At 37.1% G+C, this 25,010-nt stretch overlaps 1 protein-coding gene across 1 annotated transcript; it reads right to left on the minus strand.

Moving 5' to 3' along the window:
• Positions 1-753: 753 nt before the first annotated feature.
• LOC140230963 (leucine-rich repeat-containing protein 28-like) lies at positions 754-24,296 on the minus strand. Its single transcript, XM_072311107.1, has 10 exons — positions 24,177-24,296; positions 19,841-19,980; positions 17,679-17,801; positions 15,173-15,210; positions 14,783-14,820; positions 13,056-13,193; positions 8,877-9,083; positions 2,621-2,723; positions 2,055-2,215; positions 754-1,089 (listed from the first exon to the last, which is right to left on the minus strand). The coding sequence occupies exons 2-10, from the start codon at positions 19,946-19,948 to the stop codon at positions 848-850; spliced, it is 1,158 nt and encodes a 385-aa protein (XP_072167208.1). The 5' UTR covers positions 19,949-19,980; positions 24,177-24,296; the 3' UTR covers positions 754-847.
• Between the last annotated feature and the right edge of the window lie 714 nt (positions 24,297-25,010).

Below are 25,010 nucleotides of genomic sequence, written 5' to 3' on the forward strand. Positions count from 1 at the left end.
CCCTACATCGATTTTAACATCTCTTGCTGTCGAACGGAGGCTCAGTGGTCTAGTGGAGATGACACCTGTCCAGAGATCAGAAGGTCGTAGGTTTGAATCCTGCTCGAGTATGTACGCCCATGATTTTTTTTAATCACGGCTACTATTAAAACACTGATCAATTCTGTGCTTATTTACGTCAATGTACAGTGTAGGGCAATTTGTCAATCAGCTAAATTTTTATATGATATGCATCCACACTGAATTTGAATAAGATCAGTTGAGAAATGGGGCCGGTATATGACATAGGAGTGGTGGCAGTGGTACACAAACTGGGGAATACAGTCATATAGGTGATTCAGCTTTTTACATTTGTATACCAATAAACTTTATCATTTCATACTCCATTTTGGAAATTATTTAGATAGCGACATTATCATGCCTTCCATTTTGTTTTTCGTTTTCCTACCTCGCTGATTTGTAATATGGATATTTCATCTATTCATTGTCACTGTCAACGTGATGAATCTTGCAGAGTCTGGAGGTTTTTTCATTTTGTATGACTGTACTGTTATAATGAGGATGGAAGTCTCTTTTCATCTGACTGAAAGTTCTCAGTCTCACACCTCCTAAAAGAAAAAAAAAAACATGTTCTGTAAAGTTAATGGTAGATATGCATCCAAAGTAGTTTGGTCAAGGGATTGATTATCACACTGAAGGCACTGCTTCTCTAGCACTGATCATATGGGAAAAATTGAAGGTCCACGTCCATCTGTTAAACAGTGCCCTCTGCCAGCAAGAAGCAAAACCAACCTGCTGATGCACTTTCAACCTCACAACACAGGGTCTCGACCCAGGGTAAGGAAGATTACGTTGGGATTGGATGCCTCTTCAAAGTCTGAAGGCACTTTCTTGAGCAGCACAGCGCCATCAGCGACACATTGCTGTTACCTCCCAAAGCATAGTCTTGTACCCATGGTATTTGAAACAGGTGCACGTAGGCCTGGGTGAAGATAGGTTGATCACCACATACTGGTCCATTGCAATGTGCGGTAGGAAACTCTAGAAGGCTGGCAAGTCTTCTTGGCAGGGAGTTTATGTCTAGGATATCTGTATTATAGCATGGGGGGGGGGGGGGAGAAGAAAGCAGAAGCTAATTTCTAACATTAAAGGGACTTTACAGTACTGGTTGAGGTGGGGATTCAGGTTTATAACATTCCTAAGTGAGATAATGAGAAACCTGGTATGAAATATGAAAGAGCATGTAATTTCAAGAAGGATTCAACATTCATTTGATGAAAATTGGTTTTAAAATGGCTGAGATATCAAAAAAAAAAAAATTATAACAATAAAAGGCGACAGGCCATGCCTTTTATTAGGATCTCTTTGTTTCTTGTTGCAGTAATCCCATTCGCAGCTCCAAGGAAGCTATACCGGGATGCAACCTTGTTTTTCGGTATCTCAGCCATTTCAAAACCGATTTTCATCAAATAAACTTTTGATACCCCTTAGAATTGAATGCTCTTTGACATCTCATAGAGTGGTTTCTGAATATCTCGCAAAATGTTAAAAGCCAAATCCTCACCTCAACCAGAACTGTACAGTCCCTTTAATCTACCAACATTTCTGTTATCACAGACGAGTACCATCAAAAAATGGATTTTTCTCATGATGAATTTCTTGACTAAAGCACTCAACATACATGTGAACATAATACATCAGCAGTTTCTACACTCCAAATGGTAATAACAACATCTACTGTTTACAGCTCTTTTGGAGAGCAACACCAATGAGAATATTATGCTCCTTTAAAATGCAACATTTACAATAAGATTATAGAGCAGAATATGAACTATCTGTCACTCAAACAACACAGAGATTTGAAAATATGGCCAAAACTTCAGAAAACACAGTTATAACAACACAATAGTCCTGTGATAATATATATATATATATATATATATATATATATATATATATCTAACACTACTTTACACAAACATGAAAAATTCACATGAATTCACATGCATTCACACAAGTAATATTATGTTAGACATTGAGATGGGAAAATTTACCTTTATACTCATAAACAATGCGGAGTGCCATTTCCAAGAGTTTTGAGGGATGTTCTGTCTTATGCACTGCATCAAAATAAGTCTGAATTTCAGGAGGGAGAACTCCACACAGCTCCCCCTGCACAATTTGTCGATCCAGCAAGGGTTTGGATGATCCACAGCTACACAGAAAAAAAAATAAAAAATAAAAAAGTAACTCCACAGAAACAAAAGGCAATCAAAATGAAAGCTGCTGTGACATAAAAAAACGCACACCACAAAACAGAGTCGCATGCCAGTCTACATGTTTGTATGTCAAATACAAAGCTTTCTAGCAGAGGAAATGAATGAAAATGTACATTTATCAAATAACATTCTGAAACCATTGCATAACAGTTTATCTAATTGTCCATTACACAATGTTTGATGTTAGTTTCAAAGCCTGTAATGCACATAAACAAACCAGACAGAAATACACAAAGTATTTGGTCACTAGAGGTGAAAAAAAATGTAATAGGAGTAATGTGTTGATTAAGATGCAATTTGTATCATAAACTAGACTATAATGTAATCATTATCATTCTTACTTGCTGACACCAACTTGTTTGCTGTACAGATTGAAGGGCACTGCACAAAGATGGGGATTGTGGTCAACATAAAGTTTTGACAAACGTGGCAACCAGCCAATCCCTGAGAAGAAATGACAAAGAAAGCAATTCTAAACAGTTTCCAAAAGCTTCGAGGAGGTTTAGGAAATCTGAAAGAGATTTCCTATAGACAGAATCTAAAGGCGTTTTCACATCAGCCCGATGTTTCCAAATAGCGCGCTATTTTCTGACTTGGGAAATTTTCCCGATAGCGAAATAGCGCGCTATTTGATAATGTGAACACAAATTAGCACGCTAATTGTATCGCTCTGATCGAGAAAATTTCTCGAGCCCAACTCGGGAAATTTCTGAAATAGCGGGATAGTAGCGCGCTATTTGATAATGTGAAAATGACTCGAGAAATTAGCGCGATGCATCCCATCATGCCTAACGTGTGTGACCCGATCGATCGACGCAAACTGCACACAAATCATGATGAATTTTTGAGAGGGCACACACATTACTGGTGCTGTTTGCATATACTCAGCTGTCGAATTAGCTATTTTAAAAATTTTAACTATTCGGGCTACCCCCTCTTCGGGCTGATGTGAATAAGAAATGAAATAGCGCTCTAATTCGCAATCGCGAAAAATATTTCGAGCTTGGATTTTTATCGGACTGATGTGAAAACGCCTTAAATGATTGCATATCAGCACAGAATATCACAAGAGGCCTGAGGAATTTTACCAGAATCTCATACTACAGAAATGACAGTACCAGAGCTGCTATGTCTCCCTGATTGTGAAAGACAGAAAACTTGTTCAAATCTTCATACGCTGTTATTTTCATGTACAGATATTTTTGTGAATAAGGTCATGGACATTTTTGAGAGATATTGTTTTCAGGAATTGACACAAAGCTGTCATATGCCATGTTTATTTTCAAACAAAAACTCAAATTAATGTTACTTAATGAGTATAACTTCCCTGATTAGAATTTTTTAACCTGTTATTTACATTATCCTCTTTCAATGCATGGCGGAACAATCTGCAGTGTAAGACTGCCGCCTTACCTCTGGTCCCAGGATTTATGCTCTCATTATATAATCATTACACTAGTATTTACATTTTGAACTCGTTACGAACTTGATACTAGACATATGCTCGCATGTACTTGTGTATTGTGTATTTTTATACTATTTTTTTTTTTATGCAGTTCTTATTTTTTTTCTCTCCTTTTACTTCTTCTTTCCTTTGTACCTTGCTATTTTAGCTTTCATTTAGTGTTGTCATTAGTACTTTGCGTCCTATCTCCATTTCATAAAAGATTTACACTGTTTTTGTTTTTTTTCCTGAAACTCGCATTCATAAGCTTTGCTTTTGTGGTTCCATGATATTTCACATGTTATAGAGAATTGTCTTATGTACATATGTATGCTGACACACTTTCTATTCATGACCTGCTTTGTATCATATTTTGTATCTTGCTCGCTTGTATCTTTTTTTTTTTATAATATAGATGTTAAGTGAATTTTGACAATAAACATGCTGAAACTGTTTAATGTGTCTCGAGTATAAGACCAGTGCAGTTTCAGTTATTCATTTCAATTCATAAGTGCACTATTGCGCATGGGTGACATATTTGCGTGCTGTTAAATTCGTGGCCTAATAGTGAGTCATGAAATTCACAGAAATAACAACTTATACAGTATTTCTTCATATCTGGATGAGAGAATATACAACTGTACATATCATATTCAAAAACTATTTTTGCTCATTAGGATGCATGTAACACACAGTGCATCTTCCTGATTGCACACTGAAATATTCCTGACGTTGCTGTATCAATGTTGGCAGTCATGCAGTATCTAATACATGGACATCCAAGTTTTGCATGCACATATACACACACAACCACACAACTGAAAACTAGAAATGTCGCTATGGCGACTGGTATGCCTCTGCCATAATGCATGATTCTCCTAGTAGGACTGTAGTACATGTGGACAATGTGTGATTACATTTTCACAAAATTGGCAAAATATTAAAATGACATGTTTGTCAAAAATGTGTTGAATGTTCACCTTCCTTGACCTAGGTTTAATTGGATGATTGGGAGAGCATGTATTTGGTGATTTTAGGACTTTTACTTGACTTTGACCGTTTTTATTTTATGTATTGAGCAATTTTCAAGGTACGGAGAAAAAGTGCAATTTCTGTATTGAACAGTACATTTTCATCTGGCCTTTGACCCTTAAATATAGAAGAGAATTACTGTCAGGCAGAACATGCATAAACATGTACTAAGTTTCAAGATAACTTGAGCCACTTCCGAGATATGGAGGAAGAAGCAATGTTCAGCACTTTCACTTGATCTTTGACCTGTTTACCTTTGACCTTTTAGGAAAAAAAAAAAAAAAAAAAACCTTCCCAGAGAATCTCTATTTGGTTATACATGCATGCACCAAGTTAAAAAACATAATAATCCTGCAGGCATTTCATAGATATGAGGGAAATAATAAAATTTCGAAGTGTTGCCCTTGACCTTTGACCCCTGACCTTTGACCCCATGAACCTAAAATTCCCAAAATAATCACTGCCAGTCAGTACATGCATATAACTATGTTCCATGGAGATACCTTGAACATTTCCAAGATATGGACAAAAAAGTGAAATTTGAACATTTTTACTTGACCTTTTGACCTTTGACCTCATGACCCCAAAATTTCACCAGAGAATCTCAATTAGGCTATACATGTATACACTAAGTTTCAAGAAAATATCTTCAGGCATTGCATAGATATGGGGAAATAGTGAAATTTTGAGCATTTGACCTTGACCTTTTGACCTTTGACCTTGAGCATGTGCACCCAAAAGTTGATAGGCACAACTTCACTCCCTAATACACAACTGCCAAATTCCATCAGGATACCTCAAAAGGTTTTTTAGTTACGCTGTCCACAAAATTCATTACGGACAGACGGACGGAAGGACGGACGGAAGGACGGACAGAAGGATGGACAACCCGAAAACATAATGGCCCGAATTCACGAAGGTGGTACAAATGAAACCATGGTTTAAACCATGGACAAAAACCATGGAGCGCCAAGTGTCGCATGGAATATTTCGTTACAAAATTGGTCATTTCGTCGAAAAAATGACGGTTTCGTTTACGAAATTATCATTTCGTGAACGAAATGTTCATTTAGATACAAAATGTTGTCATTTCGTTACAAAATAATAATTTCATTGACGAAATGACTGATTTTGTAACGAAATATTCCATGCGACACTTGGCGCTCCATGGTTTTTGTCCATGGTTTAAACCATGGTTTCATTTGTACCACCTTCGTGAATTCGGGCCAATGCCTCTGGCACCACTTCATGGCGGAGGCATAAAAAGAAACTATGAATTTGTTGTAATACATAACACTGACCCAAATTCTGCCTCACTTTTTTTTTTCTTGCTGCAGCCAATCTAGAAACCTTAATTCTTGCATTTCGCAATCCATGTACCCTCATTCCATTCAAACATGGTAGTTGATTGTAAAGTGTTGATTCCTGGGAGATGGGTCTACAACAACCATTTGTGTGCTAACTAGCTGGGAGCTAGACAAATCAAGAAGTATGGTTTGTGGTAGTTCATCCTTCTTTTTCCCAATGCCTGGAATACTGCAGTTAGTAAGATATTTTTTCAATTGATTGACTTTTATTTCCCCAAAAATCTCCCCAAAATAATACAGAAATGTACAAAATTTGCTAATTTGAGAGAGACAGAGAAACTTTTGAAGCTCCCTTTCCACTATCACGATCTGGACCCCAATCTGTCCCGATCTGCTAGATCGGGAGAGAGCGGCAAAAGCGTACGGGGATCGGAAGCATCGTAGCAGCAGCGTGTGGAGGTCGGGGTTGGAGCGGGCATTTTTTCAGATCGGGAAGAAATTTTGAACCTGTTCAAAATTTCTTCCCGATCTCCCAAATCAAAATTTACCTATTTTTAATCGTACGGCAAGCGGGGAGAGCGTAGTGACAGCGTAAACGCAACGGGATGAGCGTAACAAGGTCTTTCTGAGCGTAGTAACATCAGCACAAGAACGGGAAGAAAACTTGCACAAAAATGTCTGCCAGAAGAAGATCAAGAAGATCGAGAGGCAGAACTGTTGAGGAGGAGGAGGGCATTGTCGCTACACCTGTCAGGGCAGAACATGAAACAGAAGGAGCTCAAATTTTCGAAGAAGGAGAAGAGATGAAGAAAATAAGAGAAGAAAGCAGCAAAGCAGCTACCCAAAAGGCGAAGAAAGAGAGACTGCATGTGATGCTTAAAGAGGAGGAAAAGGATATAGCAGAATTTTGAAGAATATGAAATCATCTACAACTGGAGGAAGACGGACTATAAAAGCAAGGACATCAAGAAAAAGCCTTGAAAAATCAGCACGTCTTTGTTTATAACAATGCATTGCTGCAAATGAACCGAGAGTTGAGGAGCCTCTTTGAGGTCCACAGTATATTCTTCGGTTCTGCGTGCTAATAAGTTGACTGACTGCAAATCGATAGTCGAATCGGGGTACATCTGGGCACATCGGGCACTTTTCAGCTCTCTGAATGAGGTGACAGCGTGATAAGATCGTATAGATCGTTCAGAGCGTAGATACAGCGTGCATCGATCGGATAACATCGGCAACATCGCACTGACAGCGTAGCTAAATCATTCTAAAACTGTGTCCAGATCAGCTCAGGTTTTACCCGATCCTTCCCGATCTGAGAAAATTGTCAAATCGTAGCGAGAACGGCATAGTGGAACAGGGGCTTAACTGTGAAAAATATCTTGTCCATATAGGGATTGGTTACATGATTAAACTAGAAATGTCGCTATGGTGACTGGTATGCCTCTACCATAATGCATGTTTCTCCTAATAGGTCTATAGTACATGTGGACAATGTGTGATTACATTTTAACAAAATTGGCAAAATATTAAAATGGCATGTTTGTCACAAATGTGTTGAATGTTCATCTTCCTTGACCTAGGTTTAATTGGATGAATAGGAGAGCATGTATTTGGGGATTTAAGGATTTTAACTTGACTTTGACCCTTTCATAAGTTTATGCATTGAGTAATTTCATGGTGTGTAAAAAAAGTGCAATTTCTGTATAGAATAGTAAATTGTTACCATTTTCATCTGGCCTTTGACCCTAAAATTAAGAAGAGAATCGCTATCAGGCAGAACATGCATAAATAAGTACTAAGTTTCAAGATAACTTGAGCCACTTCCGAGATATGGAGGAAGAAGTAAGTTCAGCACTTTCACTTGATACTTTTGACCTCTGACCTTTTTGTACCTTTTTGGCAACCCCCCCCCCCCAAAAAAAACAAAACAAAACAAAACAAAAACAAAAACAAAAACAAAAAAAAAAAAACTTCCCAGAGAATCTCTGTTGGATAATGCATACACCAAGCTTTAAAAAATAATAAGAATCCTGCTGGCATTGCATAAATATGAGGGAAATAGTAAATTTTGATGTGTTGCCCTTGATCTTTGACCCCTGACCTTTGACTCCATGAACCCTAAATTTCCTTGATAATCACTGCCAGTCGGTACATGCATATATACTATGTTCCATGAAGATACCTTGAACAATTTCCAAGATACAGAGAAAAAAGTGAAATTTTAACATTTTTACTTGACCTTTTGACCTTTGGACTTTGGCCTCATGACCCTAAACTTTCACCAGAGAATTTTAATTGGGTAATACATGTATACACTAAGTTTCAAGAGAATATCTTCAGGCATTGCATAGATATGGGGGAAATAGTGAAATTTTAAGCATTTGACCTTGAACTTGACCTTTGACCTTGAGCATGTGCCTCAAAAGTTGATAGGCACAACTTCACCCCCTAATACACATACATGCCAAGTTTCATTAGGATACCTCTAAAGGGTTTTGAGATATGCTGTCCACAAAATCCATTACGGACGTACGGAAGGACGGACGGAAGGACGGACGGAAGGACGGACGGACAACCCGAAAACATAATGCCTCCAGCACCACTTCGTGGCGGAGGCATAAAAATTAAAATGATTTTGACAGTACTGCAACAAAAAACAAACAATTACAAATGAACAATGATGAGCTCATCCATAGGACAGAGAATTACTTACTCTGTCTTATAACATAGTAACACTGAAGAGTAAAAATAAAAATGAATATATCAAGTAACATCTAATGTGGTTTGGGGGATTGATATGATCTTTCTCACCTGCTGGAAGCCAGCTTAAATTATTTCCCACAGCAGACAGCTCTTCAAGCTGCTCCAGGGCTAGGATCTGTTGTGGTAGACTCTGAAGCCGATTACGGTCTAGCTGCAGGGTCTCCAAGCTCTGGCACTGGCCAATCTCTGGAGGCAATGTCACCAGGCTGTTGTTCATCAGATTCAGTAGCACCAGTTCCTTCAGCTGACCAATTTCTATCGCCAGAGGAGAGAGATGGCACATTTAACACTCTTCTTCAATGAATACTTTTCAACATTTATGTTATACAGTGTACTGTAAAAGTGGTTTCTTTCGCAGTGGTTTTATTTTTGCGCTTTTCGCGCTTTGAGGTTGACCCGCGAATTTAACATCACGCGAAAATGTTTTGAACTTGCCCCTTGTTACAACGCGCATATGCACACACGAAGATTCCGCGCACTGAGTGTACTGATGGTCAACACACACACAGCGATACCGCGCAATGTAGGTACAAGCCAAAGAAGTAAGCGTCTTTGGTACAAGCATGTTATAAAGTACTCGAGAGACGGGATTTCAGGCAAGCCTGCATTTAATTTTAATTTCTATTTAATGAATAAAAGAATAATTGGAATATAGTTTGGATTTTCATGTGCAAAACAAAACAGTTTTTGCCGACTGTGAATTCACAGATTTTGCCGACCGCGAATTTAAACACACATGAAAAAGTCGGCACCGATGGAAACCGCGAAAGTATCTGTACGCGAAAGAAACCACTTTTACAGTATATCATAATGAGGCTATAACTGGTGTAGGTTGAACAGTTTCTGGGTATTTCTTTTAATATGGGTACCAGGAGTAATTGTGTGATGTCTAATCATGAAATTAGCTGTGCTGGCTACATGAAAATAAATTTCTAAATAATTATGGTCATGAACTATAAAGCAGTCAGAAAGCTTTCCAATGGTGATACATTTTAAATATTTTGATAAAACCAACATGTGTTTCTTAAGCATAAATGTGTAAATATTGTTACTTTTTTGGTTTAAAAAGTGTGACATTTTTGGTAGGTTTCAGAAATAGTTTAATCTTAATTTTCCAAACAATAAAACTGCCCCTCGGAAATGTTCACTGACCAATTAGAACATGTTCATGCATACTGAATACACAATTCATGAGAAAATGTTACGGTCTCTTTAAGAGGTGAGTGCAAAAATAGGCGTTTCATGCGTAACATTTGGTGTTCTCAAAAATGTGTTACTCAGTGATATGTTGAAAGCTTTGTAGAAGCTAAATAATCTGACACACAGTTGTAGCTTGCATTAAAATTGTAAGACTTGCTAACATTAAATAGAATTTAAGTCCAACTTCCATTCAAATTCGACAAAGAACAAGAAAAACATGATTTCATTTTCTGACAAACGTGTTTGGTGTTCTCAAAAAATGTTACTCTGTGAAATTTTTGGGTTGAATTACTGTCTTGTTCAAAACTCCCATATCTTATAAAGTACCTTTTCTGTATGCATTTCCTAGGCAGATTAGACGAGAATTTTCCTTCAGTCTACAATTTCTCAAGTATTGGCCTCATTGGTGAAATTTCATTTTGGTGTTCCCCTGAACACCGTTACTCCGTGAAATATTGACTTTCAGCCAAAATGCTAAAATATAATTAGGAATAGTGTTTTTAATTAAAATAAGGTTCATATGACCCTGTCGTTTGGATTAAACAAAAGAAAGGGGCACAGACAGTGTCAATTGTGACCAAATGTTCTGGAAAATGATTATTTGGTGTTCTGCATAAACCTGTTACACATGAAACCTCAGCCTGTGTAACAAAGTATACATCCTTACAGGAATTTCTTTGGAATAATAAAAATTTAGGCCATACCATGTCAATATGTGACCCTGCACCTCAAAACAAACAAAAAGTCGCCAGACATTAATTTTTAGTTAAGACCATATTCTGAAAGAGCAGACTTTAAGCTTTAAAGTGATGCATAACTCAAATCAAATGGACTCTCCTAACCTATCTAAATATTGGAAAGAAAGCACAAACTCAGGAAAAGTGTGAACTGAGATAAGAGGCTCTGAAGTACAGTGTCTATTCAAGCGCTTAATCTTTACCAAACCTTGCTGGCTGTGCAATGAATGGGACAAAAAACAGGAAGTAAACCACTAGAGTAACAACAATGAAGGGATTATCAGATTAAACTGAAATTAAGCATGCCTCATCAACACATTCTGTCCATAATTATTGCCAACTTTCAAAGCAGTAGCACTATCCTTTCAAAAGTTATTAGAGTTGAAAGTGAAGAGTGTGGACAAGGTTTTTCAGAAATGAAAAAGGGATTCTAAAGACACACCTAATCACACTATTCTACCAAAAATGTTCGAGATAAACTGCTAAAAAACACACTTTCCTGCCCGTTTTATGATACCAAATTTTAGCATAATGTAAAAGAAGTCCCGCTCTTTCAAAAAATATGAAAAAATCAAGTTCGGCTATGTTGACCCATTTCACTTATTTTCAGTCCTCACGGGAAATCAGTGTGTGCGACTTTATGTTCGTTTTGAGGTGCACGGTCACATATATGCATTAATACTGAATCTAAAACAGTTATTTTATTTGATTATGTATGGAATAAAGATACATTTATTGCAATTCTTCTCTCACATAGTAACAGAACACCATTAATATTGGTGTTCATGTTACACCGTGAATTAGGCCTTTCCAATATGTTTGCAAGGTACTGCTTGCGAATACACGTATTCTATACTGGTCTATGAGTCTTTAGAACAAACATATTGGTGCATCCTGAACTTGATTTGACTCTTTCAATGAGGCTTTTTCAAACAAAACAAGTTTTAAGACCTATCAAGAAAAAAAAAAAATCATATTTTGTGGATATCTACAAAAAAGCACATTGAAATTGTACACAAACAATTTTTCCTTATGCTCCGATTCATCTCGTGTGTTGCAAGTATGTTCATTTGCTACACAGGAGTGAGTAACAAATAGAAATTATGTATTTACAAATTAGAAACATTTCAGAAAATCTACAAATTTTGGTGTTCATGTTACACATGAAACATTTATGGGGTAGTTGTGAATGTTTATTGGCTGTTATCTTAGATATAACACAGTACACAAACAGCTAAGTTTCATTACATATTAACCAATTCGAAAATTTGAGGTCATTGTCACACTTTGGTACCCATATTTATAGAAATAGAATGGGTTTGAGAAATTGTGTTGACATTGAGCATCAATCTCTAAAAACTGACTAACTGCATGCTACAATAATCTCAGTCTGGTGAAGAATACTGTCAATGTCTTACTACAAAGGAAAATGAGCTCTATTTGACTGTGCCCAAAGGGCATCTTCACCCATATCCACACCTGCAGTGATATGATCCTGCAGTATAAAGGCAAATCCTCTCTAATAATTACCACACTCTTTTTTTTTTTTTTTTGGTCTATAGAAAAATGTTCTCTCACAGCTACAGGGTAGTGACTGCTATGTGTGTACCTGCCCTCAGATCATATTCAAGACTGATGATGTGACTGTGTCTACAAAAAATTGCTTTGAATGTCAATTATCAGTTCTAAAGTAAACCGCATAAGCATGCGTACAGTTGCTCCAGACAGTAGTTGTAGATTTTAGTTCTTGAACAAATATTAACCCACTAAAACTCTTTGTTGCTTGGCAACATGCAATCATAAAAAATACAGTTCGACCTCGATTATCCGGCCTCCTTTTATCCGGAAATCTCTATCATCCGGCCGCGTTCACGCAGTGAAGGACTTTTCTTTTTCATCCAAAAATTGAGAAAAAAACAGTGACTTTAACATCTTTTCATGGATCTATTTCACTAATTTCATAAGATGTGCATGATAGGTTTCTCAATATCTAATGAGGTAAAACATGTATGATTTTCACATAAAGATATACTTTATTTTTGTGAAGAAGGGACTACAATTTTACGCAGGCTAGCATAGATTACACCACCGTTGTGGGGTACGCTACCTGCCTAGCTGCCAGTGCACTGAGACAGCAGCTTGGACGGCAGCTATATACATTAACATTGTGTCTCCCATATCCGGCCAATTCGCTTATCCGGATGAGCGCCGGTCCCCGACATCGCTGGATAATCGAGGTCGAACTGTACTAGTAGTAAAGTAGAAATGTGAGATTGTTGCTAAGGGTTACCTGGAGGGACTGATGAGAGTCCACTGGAAGACAGGAAAAGTTTCTTGAGGCTTAGACAGCGACATACAACAGGAGGAATCTGACTGAAGGCATTCTGACTGATATCCAGCGAGCCAAGGTACTTTAACTCACACAGCTCTGTGATGTCAGATAGATACATGTACATTCTATGCTGATCAAAAAGACTGACAGACAGAAAGGTAGATAGATAGAGGAATAGACAGACAGCTAGATAAATTAATAGATAGGCAGATGTATACATGTAAAATATTCACAAAATGCATGCTACATGATGGCTATAAATTGACAAGACCATTTAGTAAATCAAAATCATTCACGACAGAAAGCACTAGATGTAGCCAACGGTTGGAACACATACAGGTATTAAAGCATGAAAGTATCCCTCATATGTCTCACATGCTACAGCAAAACTAAATTTCTTGAGTTTTCATACTTTCTCCAGCAATACAAAATATCTTGACAAGATATCAACACAACATTCATTGGCTAATGCAGAATGAACTCACTATTTGTTGCTAGCAAAATGTTTTTTCTTTACATTTATGAAAATGCCCTGATGATTTGTGGGAGTCAAAATATGGTACTGGCAATACTGTTTGTCTCAAATAATTATCACTTATTCAAACTAAATGCCAACAAACTATAAATCACACACAACCAATTTCTTTTGTTCTTATTCACATCAAAATGCTTTGACATTAACATTTTTTTTTATTTGAGATAAAGATGGTTTGAACTTGTTACATCAGGTAAACAATTGCAAGACCTAAAACTTTGGAACAAAATAAGAGCTGTGTAATCCAATGACTAAAAAAGGAGTACACAGAACACTGACACTGATGGGCATCACTCATCAATCAACATCTACTAATTGAAAACACATAGAGTGAATGCCACTTTAGCACATCTGCAAAGCTAAATGGACATGGTCGAACTCACATTTATAGAACTAACCCTAATCCAACTGGGTCTTTTGAGGGACTTGAAACCATGGGGGGGGGGGGGGGAGCTTTTTGGCCCCCCCTTCAGATCTCAGTTATGGATCACGGAAAATTTGCACTATGGTAGAGGCCAATGTAATCTACAAGACTGTATAGTTAGATTTTTCAAATTTTAATTTATGTATTTTATATTAATCAATTTATGCTAATTTATGCAAATATTTTTTGCCTATAAATCAAAAAATAAAGCTCCAAGACTTCTAATTTTTGGTGAACATATTCTTTTCAATATCCTTAACAATAATATTGAAGCAGAAATTTGGCTTCATAATTATTTGTTTTATTGTTTATTGAATTTCTTATGTATTTCTTTGTTTTTACTTTCTGTTTTTGTTGTTTTTTGTCAAAATTTGTCACAGAAACCTTTTAAAGCATAATCAGTCTAAAATAAATCATTATCAGCCATTGAAAATAAGAATATTTATTCTTATATGAATTACTTGCAAAAACACAATTTACATTGGATTTGTACACAAAATCATGTTTTTGAGCAATTTTTGGGTCGACAAATTTTTTTTCAGTGAAGGGGCATGGCTTCAAAACGGTATGCTCGGAAGCAACAAATTTGGTCTCAAAAGTTGCGCGATACTTTTGAAAAAAAGTCATAAAATGTCGCGGCGAGAGCATCACCGTTGCGGAATAATCACGTGAAACGTCGAGGGGGGGAGGAGCAAAATAGGGGAATAGGGTTAAACTTTATCTCACCATCTGGGAGAGTTGACAGCTTGTTTGATGGCAAGTACCTGCAGATAAGAGAAATTTGAATGTTTTGAATCCAACAAATGGTAATTTCATAGATTATTCATTCCCATGCTTCAAACCATTTCTTTCACGGCTACATTCCAACAGTTCATGAGCGATCTCATTTCCCATGTCACCTATACTTGCCATGATTTCCAACCATCACATTTTACATACTGTCCCTTAATAATTCCCACACATTCTTTACACACTTATCTAAGTGATTTCAAAGACTCCACAATTACCAAAAAAAAAAAAAAAAATGTAATCGATTAAATATGCTTCTGTTATGCCAGTTACTGCTCAACTTTAAAATCTGAAATAAACTCACTAGGCAGAAAGCCCAAAACTTACAATGTGTGAAGTCCAGAGAGCCTGTGGATATCCGGTGGCTGACACAAAATTGGAAAGTAAAGAATATTGGGTTGATTACAGTTTCACAAATAGACAAAAATATGTGAAATGACAAACAAGACGGTTCATAAAGGCAGCAGCAATATCAACAAATTTCAGTGAATGAAAATGGCAAGTACATTGTACTGAGAAATGATATAATAGCCGACAATACATCTGGTGAGGAAATGAGTAATAGACAATGATGAAATGATAACAACCAGAAATATCATATTTTTCACAAAACACCTTCTTTTTAAAGAGCATCACTTATTTCTCTTTGACATCCATTGCTGAAATTACCGGCATTTCTTATCATGATTGGTATCAAATTGACTTCCTACATTTACAATCTAAATTCACTTGATTAAACTAGAACTATCACTCAATGTGATTAATACCCCCACCTAACACTGAGGGAGTTAGCTAAACCAGCAATTACTTTGTATGCTTTTTATTGAAAAAAAAAGAAGAAGAAGAAACCATTCCAATGTATTGTTTAACATTGAATAAATGTATATTTTGCTCACTGATAGTCACAAGTGCCATACTCAAGTCAAGTGCTCAAAACCTGAGGGAGTAAGATAAGTAAACTGGCAATTTCTATGATTTTTATTAAAAAATGTTGTTACCATGGCAACACAATGTTTGACATAACAAAACATGAAATTTGCACAACTACATATCACAGATGTTGCATGCGCCAAATTTCAAGTCAAATGCTCAAAAGCTGAGGGAGTTAGCTGAATTCATATTATTGCAAAATTTTCATTCAAAATATGCTGTTACCATGGCAACACATTTTTCAACGCTGACAACTTAAATTTTGCACATCTAGGTTATACAGTTATCACATGTGCCAAATTTGAAGCCAAATGCTCAAAAATTGAAAGAGTTAGCAGAACTATAATTTTTGTATGATTTTCATTCAAAATATACTGTTACCATGGCAACATGTTGTTCAACAATGACGAAAGATGAAGTTTGCACATCTTTGTACTTTAATGGTCACATGTGCCAAATTTCAAGCAAAATGCTCAAAGACTGAGGGAGTTAACTGAATCCACACTATTTTTGTATGATTTTCAATCAAAATATGCTGTGACCATGGCAACACATTACTCAACAATGACAAAAGATTAAGTTTGCACATCTATGTACCATAGCCATCACTTGTGCCAAATTTCAAGCCATATGCTCAAAGACTGAGGGAGTTAACTGAATCCACAATATTTTTGTATTCTTCGTGAAAAAATCCTGTTGCCATGGCAACAAATTGTTCAACAATCATGAAAAATTAAGTTTGCACATATATCTACCATAGTGGTCACATGTGCCAAAATTCAAGCCAAATGCTAAAAGACTGAGGGAGTAAGCTGAATCCACAACATTTCTATATGCTTTTGAGTGAAAAAATGTTGTTACCATGGCAACACATTGTTTATCAATGACAAAAGATTAAGCTTGCACATATACGTACTGTAGCAGTCACATGTACCAAATTTCATGCCAAGTGCTCAAAGAACATTTTGTAAGATTTCTTAAAAATTTACTGTTGACATGGCAACGCATTATGCAATACTAAGGCAAAAGGTGTCATACAGGTACATCTTTATTTGATAGTGGTCCCACATGCTAAATTTGGGGTCAATTGCTCAAAAAATGAGAGAGTAGATTGATCCACAACATTGTGCAAGATTTTTTAAAAATTTGCCGTTGCTATGGCAACGCATTATGCAATACTCACAAAAAAGGTGTCACGCACATCTTAATTCGATAGTGGTCCCACATGCCAAATTTGGGGTCAATTGCTCAAAAAATGAGAGGGTAGTTTGTTCCACAACATTTTGCAAGATCTTTTAAAAATTTGCCTTTGCCATGGCAACGCATTTTTGCAATACTCACAAAAAAGGTGTCATGCACATCTTGATTTGATAGTGGTCCCACATGCCAGATTTTGGGTCAATTGCCAAGAAAAATGAGAGAGTAGTTTGATCCACAACTTTTTGAAAGATATTGTAAAAATTTGCCGTTGCCATGGCAATGCATTATGCAATACTCACGAAAAAGGTGTCTTACACATCTTCCTTTGATAGCAGTCATACATGCCAAATTTGGGGTTATTTGCTCAAAAAATGAAAGAGTAGTTCGATCCACAAGTTTTAATGAAAATATGCCGTTACCATGGCAACGCATTATGCAATACTAACAAAAAAGGTGTCTTGCACATCTACCTTTGGTAGCGGTCTCCCATGCCAAATTTGGGGTTAATTGCTCAAAAAATGAGAGAGTAGTTCGATCCACAAGTTTTTTGCAACGGACTGACTGCCCGACCGTCTGACCGACCACCCGGCCACCCGCCATCCAAGTGATTCCTATATACCCCAATACACACTGTGTGTGGGTGGGGGTATAAAAACATTTCATTAGACAGAAATCACCGAGATGGTATTTGCATGATACTCACAAGACTGGTTATGAGATTTCTCTTGGCATTTATGACCAAGATGTGTGTGTAATCATCATCTCTTGTCAGTCTGTGTGGAAATTCCAACAATCCCTTGTAGTTTAGGTTCAAAATCTGGTGGGCCTTGTCATGTAGATAGAACAATTGAACAATGAACAGAATGTTAACAATGAAAGTGAATCATGTTAAAGAGAGAAAAAGAATGTATCCTGGTCAACTGAAGACTAAAAATAACCTACTGAAAGTGGTTTCAAGAAACATTTGTGACTTACATGTTTGACTATTGAAACCTGTTTGTACAGAAATCTGCAAACTGTTTGTGAGAGAGAGAGAGAGAAAAAAAAACTAACAACTAGAAATGTCGCTATGGCGACTGGTATGCCTCTGCCATAATGCATGATTCTCCTAATAGGTCTAGATAGTACATGTGGACAATGTGTGATTACATTTTCACAAAATTGGCAAAATATTAAAATGACAAGTTTGCACAAATGTGTTGAATGTTCACCTTCCTTGACCTAGGTTTAATTGGATGAATAGGAGAGCATGTATTTGTGGATTTAAGGACTTTAACTTGACTTTGACCCATTCATACATTTATGCATTAAGTAATTTTCAAGGTATGGAAAAAAAGTGTAATTTCTGTATTGAATAGTAAATTGTTACCATTTTCATCTGGCCTTTGACCCTAAAATTCATAAGATAATCACTGTCAGGCAGAACATGCATAAATATGTAGTAAGTTTCAAGATAACTCGAGATATGGAGGAAAAAGTTAGTTCAGCACTTTCACTTGATCTTTGACCTTTTGACCTTTGAGGCAAAAAAGAAAAAAGAAAAAAAAAAAACTTTCCAGAGAATTTCTATTAGGTTACACATGCATACACCAAGTGTAAAAAACAAAAAACAAAACAAAAAAAATCCTGCTGGCATTGCATAAACATGAGGGATATAGTAAAATTTTGACGTGTGTAGCCCTTGACCTTTGACCCCACAAACCCTAAATTCTCTAGATAATCACTGCCAGTCAGTACATGTATATATACTATGTTCCATGAAGATATCTTGAACAATTTCCAAGGTACAGAGAAAAAAGGTGGAGTTTTAATATTTTACTCGACCTTTTGACCTTTGACCTTTGACCTCACGACCCAACCTTTCACCAGAGAATCTTGATTGGGTAATATATGTATACACTAAGTTTCAAGAAAATATCTTCAGGCATTGCATAAATATGGTGGAAATAGTGAAATTTTATGTATTTGACCTTGACCTTTTGACCTTTGACCTTGAGCATGTGTACCCAAAAGTTGATAGGCACAACTTCACCCCCTAATACACATACATGCCAAGTTTCATTAGGATACCTCAAAAGGTTTTGATAGTTACCCTGTCCACAAAATTCATTACGGACGGAAGGACGGACAGACGGACGGACAACCCGAAAACATAATGCCTCCGGCACCACTTCGTGGCGGAGGCATAAAAAGACAACCAGAAATGTTGAGGTTGTACAAATAATACCACGGGAACATTAATAATAATAATCACACATAACAAATGAATATTTCTTCTAATGAGAGTTTGGAGAGGAAAGAGAATGCAAATCTTTAGATTAAGTCATTTCTTGCAAAGTTTGAATTTCAATAGTGGATGGCCAGAAGATGGTTTTAAAGGGACTGTACAGTACTGGTTGAGGTAGGGATTCATGTTTTGAACATTCCTAAGTGAGATAATGAAAAACCTCTTATGAAATATGAAAGAGCATGTAATCTTAAGAAGGATTCAACGTTTATTTGATGAAAATTGGTTTTCATATGGCTGAGATATCCAAAAAAGTGCTAATAATAAAAGGCGACATGCCCCAACTTTATTGGTATCTCTTTGTTTCACCTTGTTTTGGGATATCTCAGCCATTTCAAAACCGATTTTCATCGAATAAACGTTTGATACCCCTTAGAACTGCATGCTCTTTGACATCTCATAGAGTGGTTTCTGAATATCTCACAAAACGTTAAAAGCTAAATCTTCACCTCGACCAGAACTGTACACACCCTTTAAGGTGGTTTTCAAAAATTATTTGTTTTTAGCCAATATCATTGAGTTTTCTCGATGTGTCACCCTTGTCAACAAGAAATAGGAAGGCCCCAGTTGATATAAACCTTATTATGAAGGGCCTCTATTAGGAGATCTCCCACACTGCTGGATTCTTGGTCCTCATCCATCATGGAGGCTGACCTTGTTGTGACCTTGGCTTTGACCTCTTCCATGAAGGCAGTTTATCTTGTAACTTAGATCTACCCTGAATGTGATTTAACAGGATGAATTTGAATGAGTCATCCAGGGTTAACATATGGATGTGTGGAGGTAGAGATGGAGATTCTGCATTTTCCAGCATAAGATAAATATCTTATACATTATAGCAAGTATAAGTGTACTTTTATCAACACCCAAGGTCAGGGCTCATTCTTGTCTAATACAAAGGAATTGAATTCAAGTGGCCTTGTCTAAGAAGCAAAATACAGGTACCATTTGGTATATAAATTCTTTCAGGGGTTATAAGCACACAGTCATAAGAGGGGTCTATTGTACAGCTTGTATTCGTTATCATTTGATTCGGTATGGATTCCTCTCAAGCATAAAATTGTGGGTATTGTGGGTGTCAGATTGACACTGACAGCAGGGCTTTAGACAACATGGGGGGAGGGGCAAACATGTCTTGTCCCCCCCCCCCCCAAAAAAAAGGGGGATACCCCCTTCTACGTCCTCCACTGTCAACTTCCATACAATTTGCACACGGTGAAGGCACACACATGAAACAAGAGGTGGCAGATTCACAACTTAGTCATTCACTCTAGACTAATTTCCCTACTTTTTGACTTAAACATTTTTTTTTTTGGACATTTCACAAAATGTGTGCTCCAGATCTTTCAATTTCAGTTCTACATATGCAAAAGCATCCTCATGTGGGAAGGGGGATACCTCCTCCCACCCCATTCATCTCCACAGACTTTGTACCGGTACACAGTGAAGGCGCACACACGGAACAAAAAGGGACATATGTAACCATAGTTTACAAGTTGTATCTAGCCACTGATGATTTCCCTTGAATATTTGAATATTGAAATTTTCCAACTGCATTCCACCAAAGTGTGAACCAGATTATTGAATTTCAAGCCTGAAAATGTAAAAGCTCCCTCATATGATGAAATTTCACATTTTTTCCGGCAATATTTCAAAAAGTCACATTCTTATTTCTTATCCGCTTTCAATCATTTTTGATTCGTGCTGTAGAGAATATTTTTCTCTTTCTTTGGAAGTTTATTTATTTTTTGGGTGGATTTCTTCTATAAGAGAAAGATCATATAAAAAAAAAAGGAAAAAAGGCCTTCAGCGCAATTTTCTGCTGCCGTGCACTTCTGGGTTTGGCAAGCAAAAAAAAAAAATCAATAAATAACCTGTTCTGGGGTCACTGCCTCACAAGCAAAGAAAAAAGAAAAAACAAAGAAAACAACAAACTTAACCACATTTTTCTCATGTCACTTCCAGAGTATAAAAACAGTGGAGGGGGGGGGGGGGGGAGGGGGGAGAGAGAAGCACCAAGTCGTTATAGACCCTATGTAATCCTATGAGATGTACTGGTATTATTCAAAAAATAAGCGACGCCGGCCCCGTGTTGTTTTCTAAAATGCTGTCCTGGCGCGGCCGGACCATGCGACCATTACTATCACTGAACAAAAGCCCCAAGTGTGATGGCTGATAGTGTTCCCTTCCCCCGGCTCGCACCCTTTTTCTTTTTAACTGTACTGAAATAAAACCAACAAAATTTACTTTTTAAGTGGGTTAACAAAGACTGGATTCCTGGATTCAAGTTGGAAGGAGATCAAACACTGAAGCAGTTCAATTAAGTTTAATTAACCAGTCATGACTGTACGTGTAATAATCAATATTATTAAAGGACAAGTTCACCTTCATTAACATAAGGATTGAGAGAATGCAGCAATATTAGTAGAACACATCAGTGAAAGTTTGAGGAAAATTGGACAATCGATGCAAAAGTTACAAATTTTAAAAATGTTTGTGTTGGAACTACTGGATGAGGAGACTACTAAGGCTCGTGATGTCATATGAGTACAACAGTATAAAGAAAATGTAAAGAAAATTCAACATATTTTCTCTTTTTTCACATAATAAAAGAGCACTTGACTTGTCTCTTCCTAAAGGCAATTGGATTAATATTACCCATAACATAATGTTAGTAACGAGTCAAGAGAATGTGTACTTTTTTCAAAAGATGAAATTTTGTGAAATTCTCTTTATATTTTCCTTATATTGTTGTACTTATGTGACATCATACACTGCAGTAGTCTTCTCATCCAGCGGTGACTGCACAAAAACTTCAAAAATTCATAACTTTTGAATGGATTGTCCAATTTTCCTCAAACTTTCAATGATGTGTTCTACTAATATTGCTACATTCTCTCAATCCTTATGTTAATGAAGGTGAACTTGTCCTTTAACATCCTTTACTTAGAGCGCATATGTGTATGATTATGATATGATATTGTTCTAGATTAGGTACCCGGTATTTGGCATATGGGGTACCGGGTACGTCAAAGTCGTTAAAGGCAGTGATATTGTTAGTCGATTCAGTCAACTGCCCTTTTATTTTAGACAATCTCAAACCAGATACCTGTAGAAAAAAAGGAATACCGCTATAAAATCTGGCACACCTGAAATCCTAGGTTCTAAATGTAAATTAAATTCACACTTTGCCAAAATTTACAGCGACATAAGAGAGTTGATCCTATCACCAGACGCTTTTTTTTTTTTTCCGTGGCTCTGAATTCTGTACTCACAGGATAAAACTTCGGTCAAAAATAGCATGTTATTCACAAAGTCCTGAAAATTTATGGATTCTGCAAAATTATGAAAATCATTCACTCTCATTTTTGGAAAATCGACTTCGAATATACCCCTCTCTAAAAAGTTGTCTCTTTGCATACCATGTTAGTGTAAAATCGCATTTTAATTCCGGACACGATTTTTGTAATGGAATAATCGACGTCTTTCACACCTTATCCTAACGCCGGCGCGGGGCGCTGTAACCAGTAACAGCACGGGTTGGGGTCGCTGGTGCGGTTAACCTTATCCTTGCACCAGAATCACAATTCACACAATTAATCACCATGATCACCGTACACATTCCTACTGAGGACGACAAAGAAAAAAATCAGCAAATGAGGCTGAAATTTTGCATTTTACAGTAAAATGTCTACCTTGAACATTTCGAACAGTTCACACGATAAAACCTTGTGAAAAATCAACTTCTTCTAAATCTGAGGTATGGTACCGGTAGTCAATTGGCAGTCTAGGCTAGACGCCTAGTAACCATGGTAACCAAAATACAAAATGTAAATTTCTTTGCATTTTTACATTTTTATGTCACGTTTTTTACAATTTCCTTCCACACAACTACAAGTAAAATTTACGTTTTGACATTGTGAGGCTATAAATGTATGAAGTCTCGCACGCAAAAATTTGCATGTCCGGAATTGATACTAATATCTCTGTTAACCATAACCCCGGGGCGCTCCTTGTACACAGTTATCACACGTAGCGTTGGGGCTGGTCGCCGTTATGTTAACTACCGGTATAGTATACACAGTCAATGACAATGACAATGACAATGACAATGACAATGACAATGAATTTTATTCTTGAACGGCCCCGCCAGGGGGCATGGAAGAATAACAAACAAGTAAATGTTTCATGGCTAAACAAAGCCATAAATAAAGATGTACCGGTAATACAGAAAGCATATATATACTATGACATATAATGAACTTCATAAAGCAAACAACGACAGTTAACAAAAAAACGATCGAATAAGTAAGACAATCGGTACTTAATGGCAAACAGTGGCAGTAGTATCTTACAATATATACATGTAAAGTAAAAGAAAAGTAATGACGAGACATCAAAATCTGGCCATTATGATCTGACAGAAACGTGACAATTTCTTTAAAACTCTTATGTTCTTAGAATTAAAAAAGCTGCTTCATTTTCAAAACATTCGGTCGGCGAGCATAATAGGTCTTAATTAAAACTTTGCGATCCGTTTCAAAGAATGGACATTTAAACAAAAAATTAAACTCGTCAACTGGATCATTCATTTTACACAAGGTGCAGGATTTAACTTGTTGATTAGGGAGATAACGTCCTTCACTAACAGGTAATCTGTGATTTCCACATCTAAATCTACACAATGCTAACCGTTCCAAATAATCAAGTTTCATCAAATATTTCTCAAAAATATAGCTTTCTTTAAATATCCTATAGTTAGTGCAAAGGCGGTTTCTATTAACTTCCGCACACCAGATCTGCTGACCAATATCATTTAAACGAAGACTAGACTCTGTAGAACGTCTATGTATAAGGGCAGTGCATGAGTAAAGTTAACTTAGCCACAGCATATTCAAGGCGTGGGACTATTACGTTTCATCTTCCTTGAAAGAAGGACCAGAAGGGTTTGCTCGCCTCACGTGCAGACTGCAAGGTGTTGAGGACGTTGACCAGCATCTACCTTTGGGCATCGTTCGGGGAGTTACCACAGAGTGCACAATTGCCCCACAGAGATGGTTTCTGTAGTATTTATCAGTAGTTTTCCTGAGTATCGTTGGCATGCACCACCTCGTAGGTAGCTGGCGTTTTCTAACTTTCGAAGGCCAAGGATGAATACATCCCACATAATTATGTGCACTAACCCAGACCCCCCGCCCGGCGGCGGCAGGGCGCTCCTTCGCGTTCGCGGGCTGGTCGCAGTCATATGTATCAGTACGGCACGTACAGCTGCACAGCACAGTCGTCAATAATGCTCAACAAAGTTTATAGATTGTATTACTAATAAACTTTTTTGGATGGTACGTGGCAATATCCTACATCGATATTGTGGTTACGGCGTGGCCGGTGATAGATCTTGGCCTGGTTCACTGGTTGGGGTAGGTAAGTTTTAGATTCTAACGACAACGTTACGTGTGTTAGGCACCAATGCTAGAAAAATAAGGGACCTAGCGTCTAGCAGATAACGTGTTAAGTGGTAGGAGTTGGTATGATACGTGTCTCATTGTCCCATGCCTGCAAAATCTTACTGCATAGTAAATGCTTGTTGATCTCGGAACCCAACCAAACATTTAACTGTCAAAAGTTTGCTGGATCATGTTCAGGTGAAATGGCGATGAATTGCACAAACTTGACGTTGACTCATTTTGTCACTGTCGTCCTGTCAGGCCTCCAGCTAGGCGCTATAAATTTACTCACGACTACACTCTT

The sequence above is a fragment of the Diadema setosum genome, chromosome 7 (assembly GCF_964275005.1).
Source record: "Diadema setosum chromosome 7, eeDiaSeto1, whole genome shotgun sequence".
NCBI lineage: Eukaryota > Metazoa > Echinodermata > Echinoidea > Diadematoida > Diadematidae > Diadema > Diadema setosum.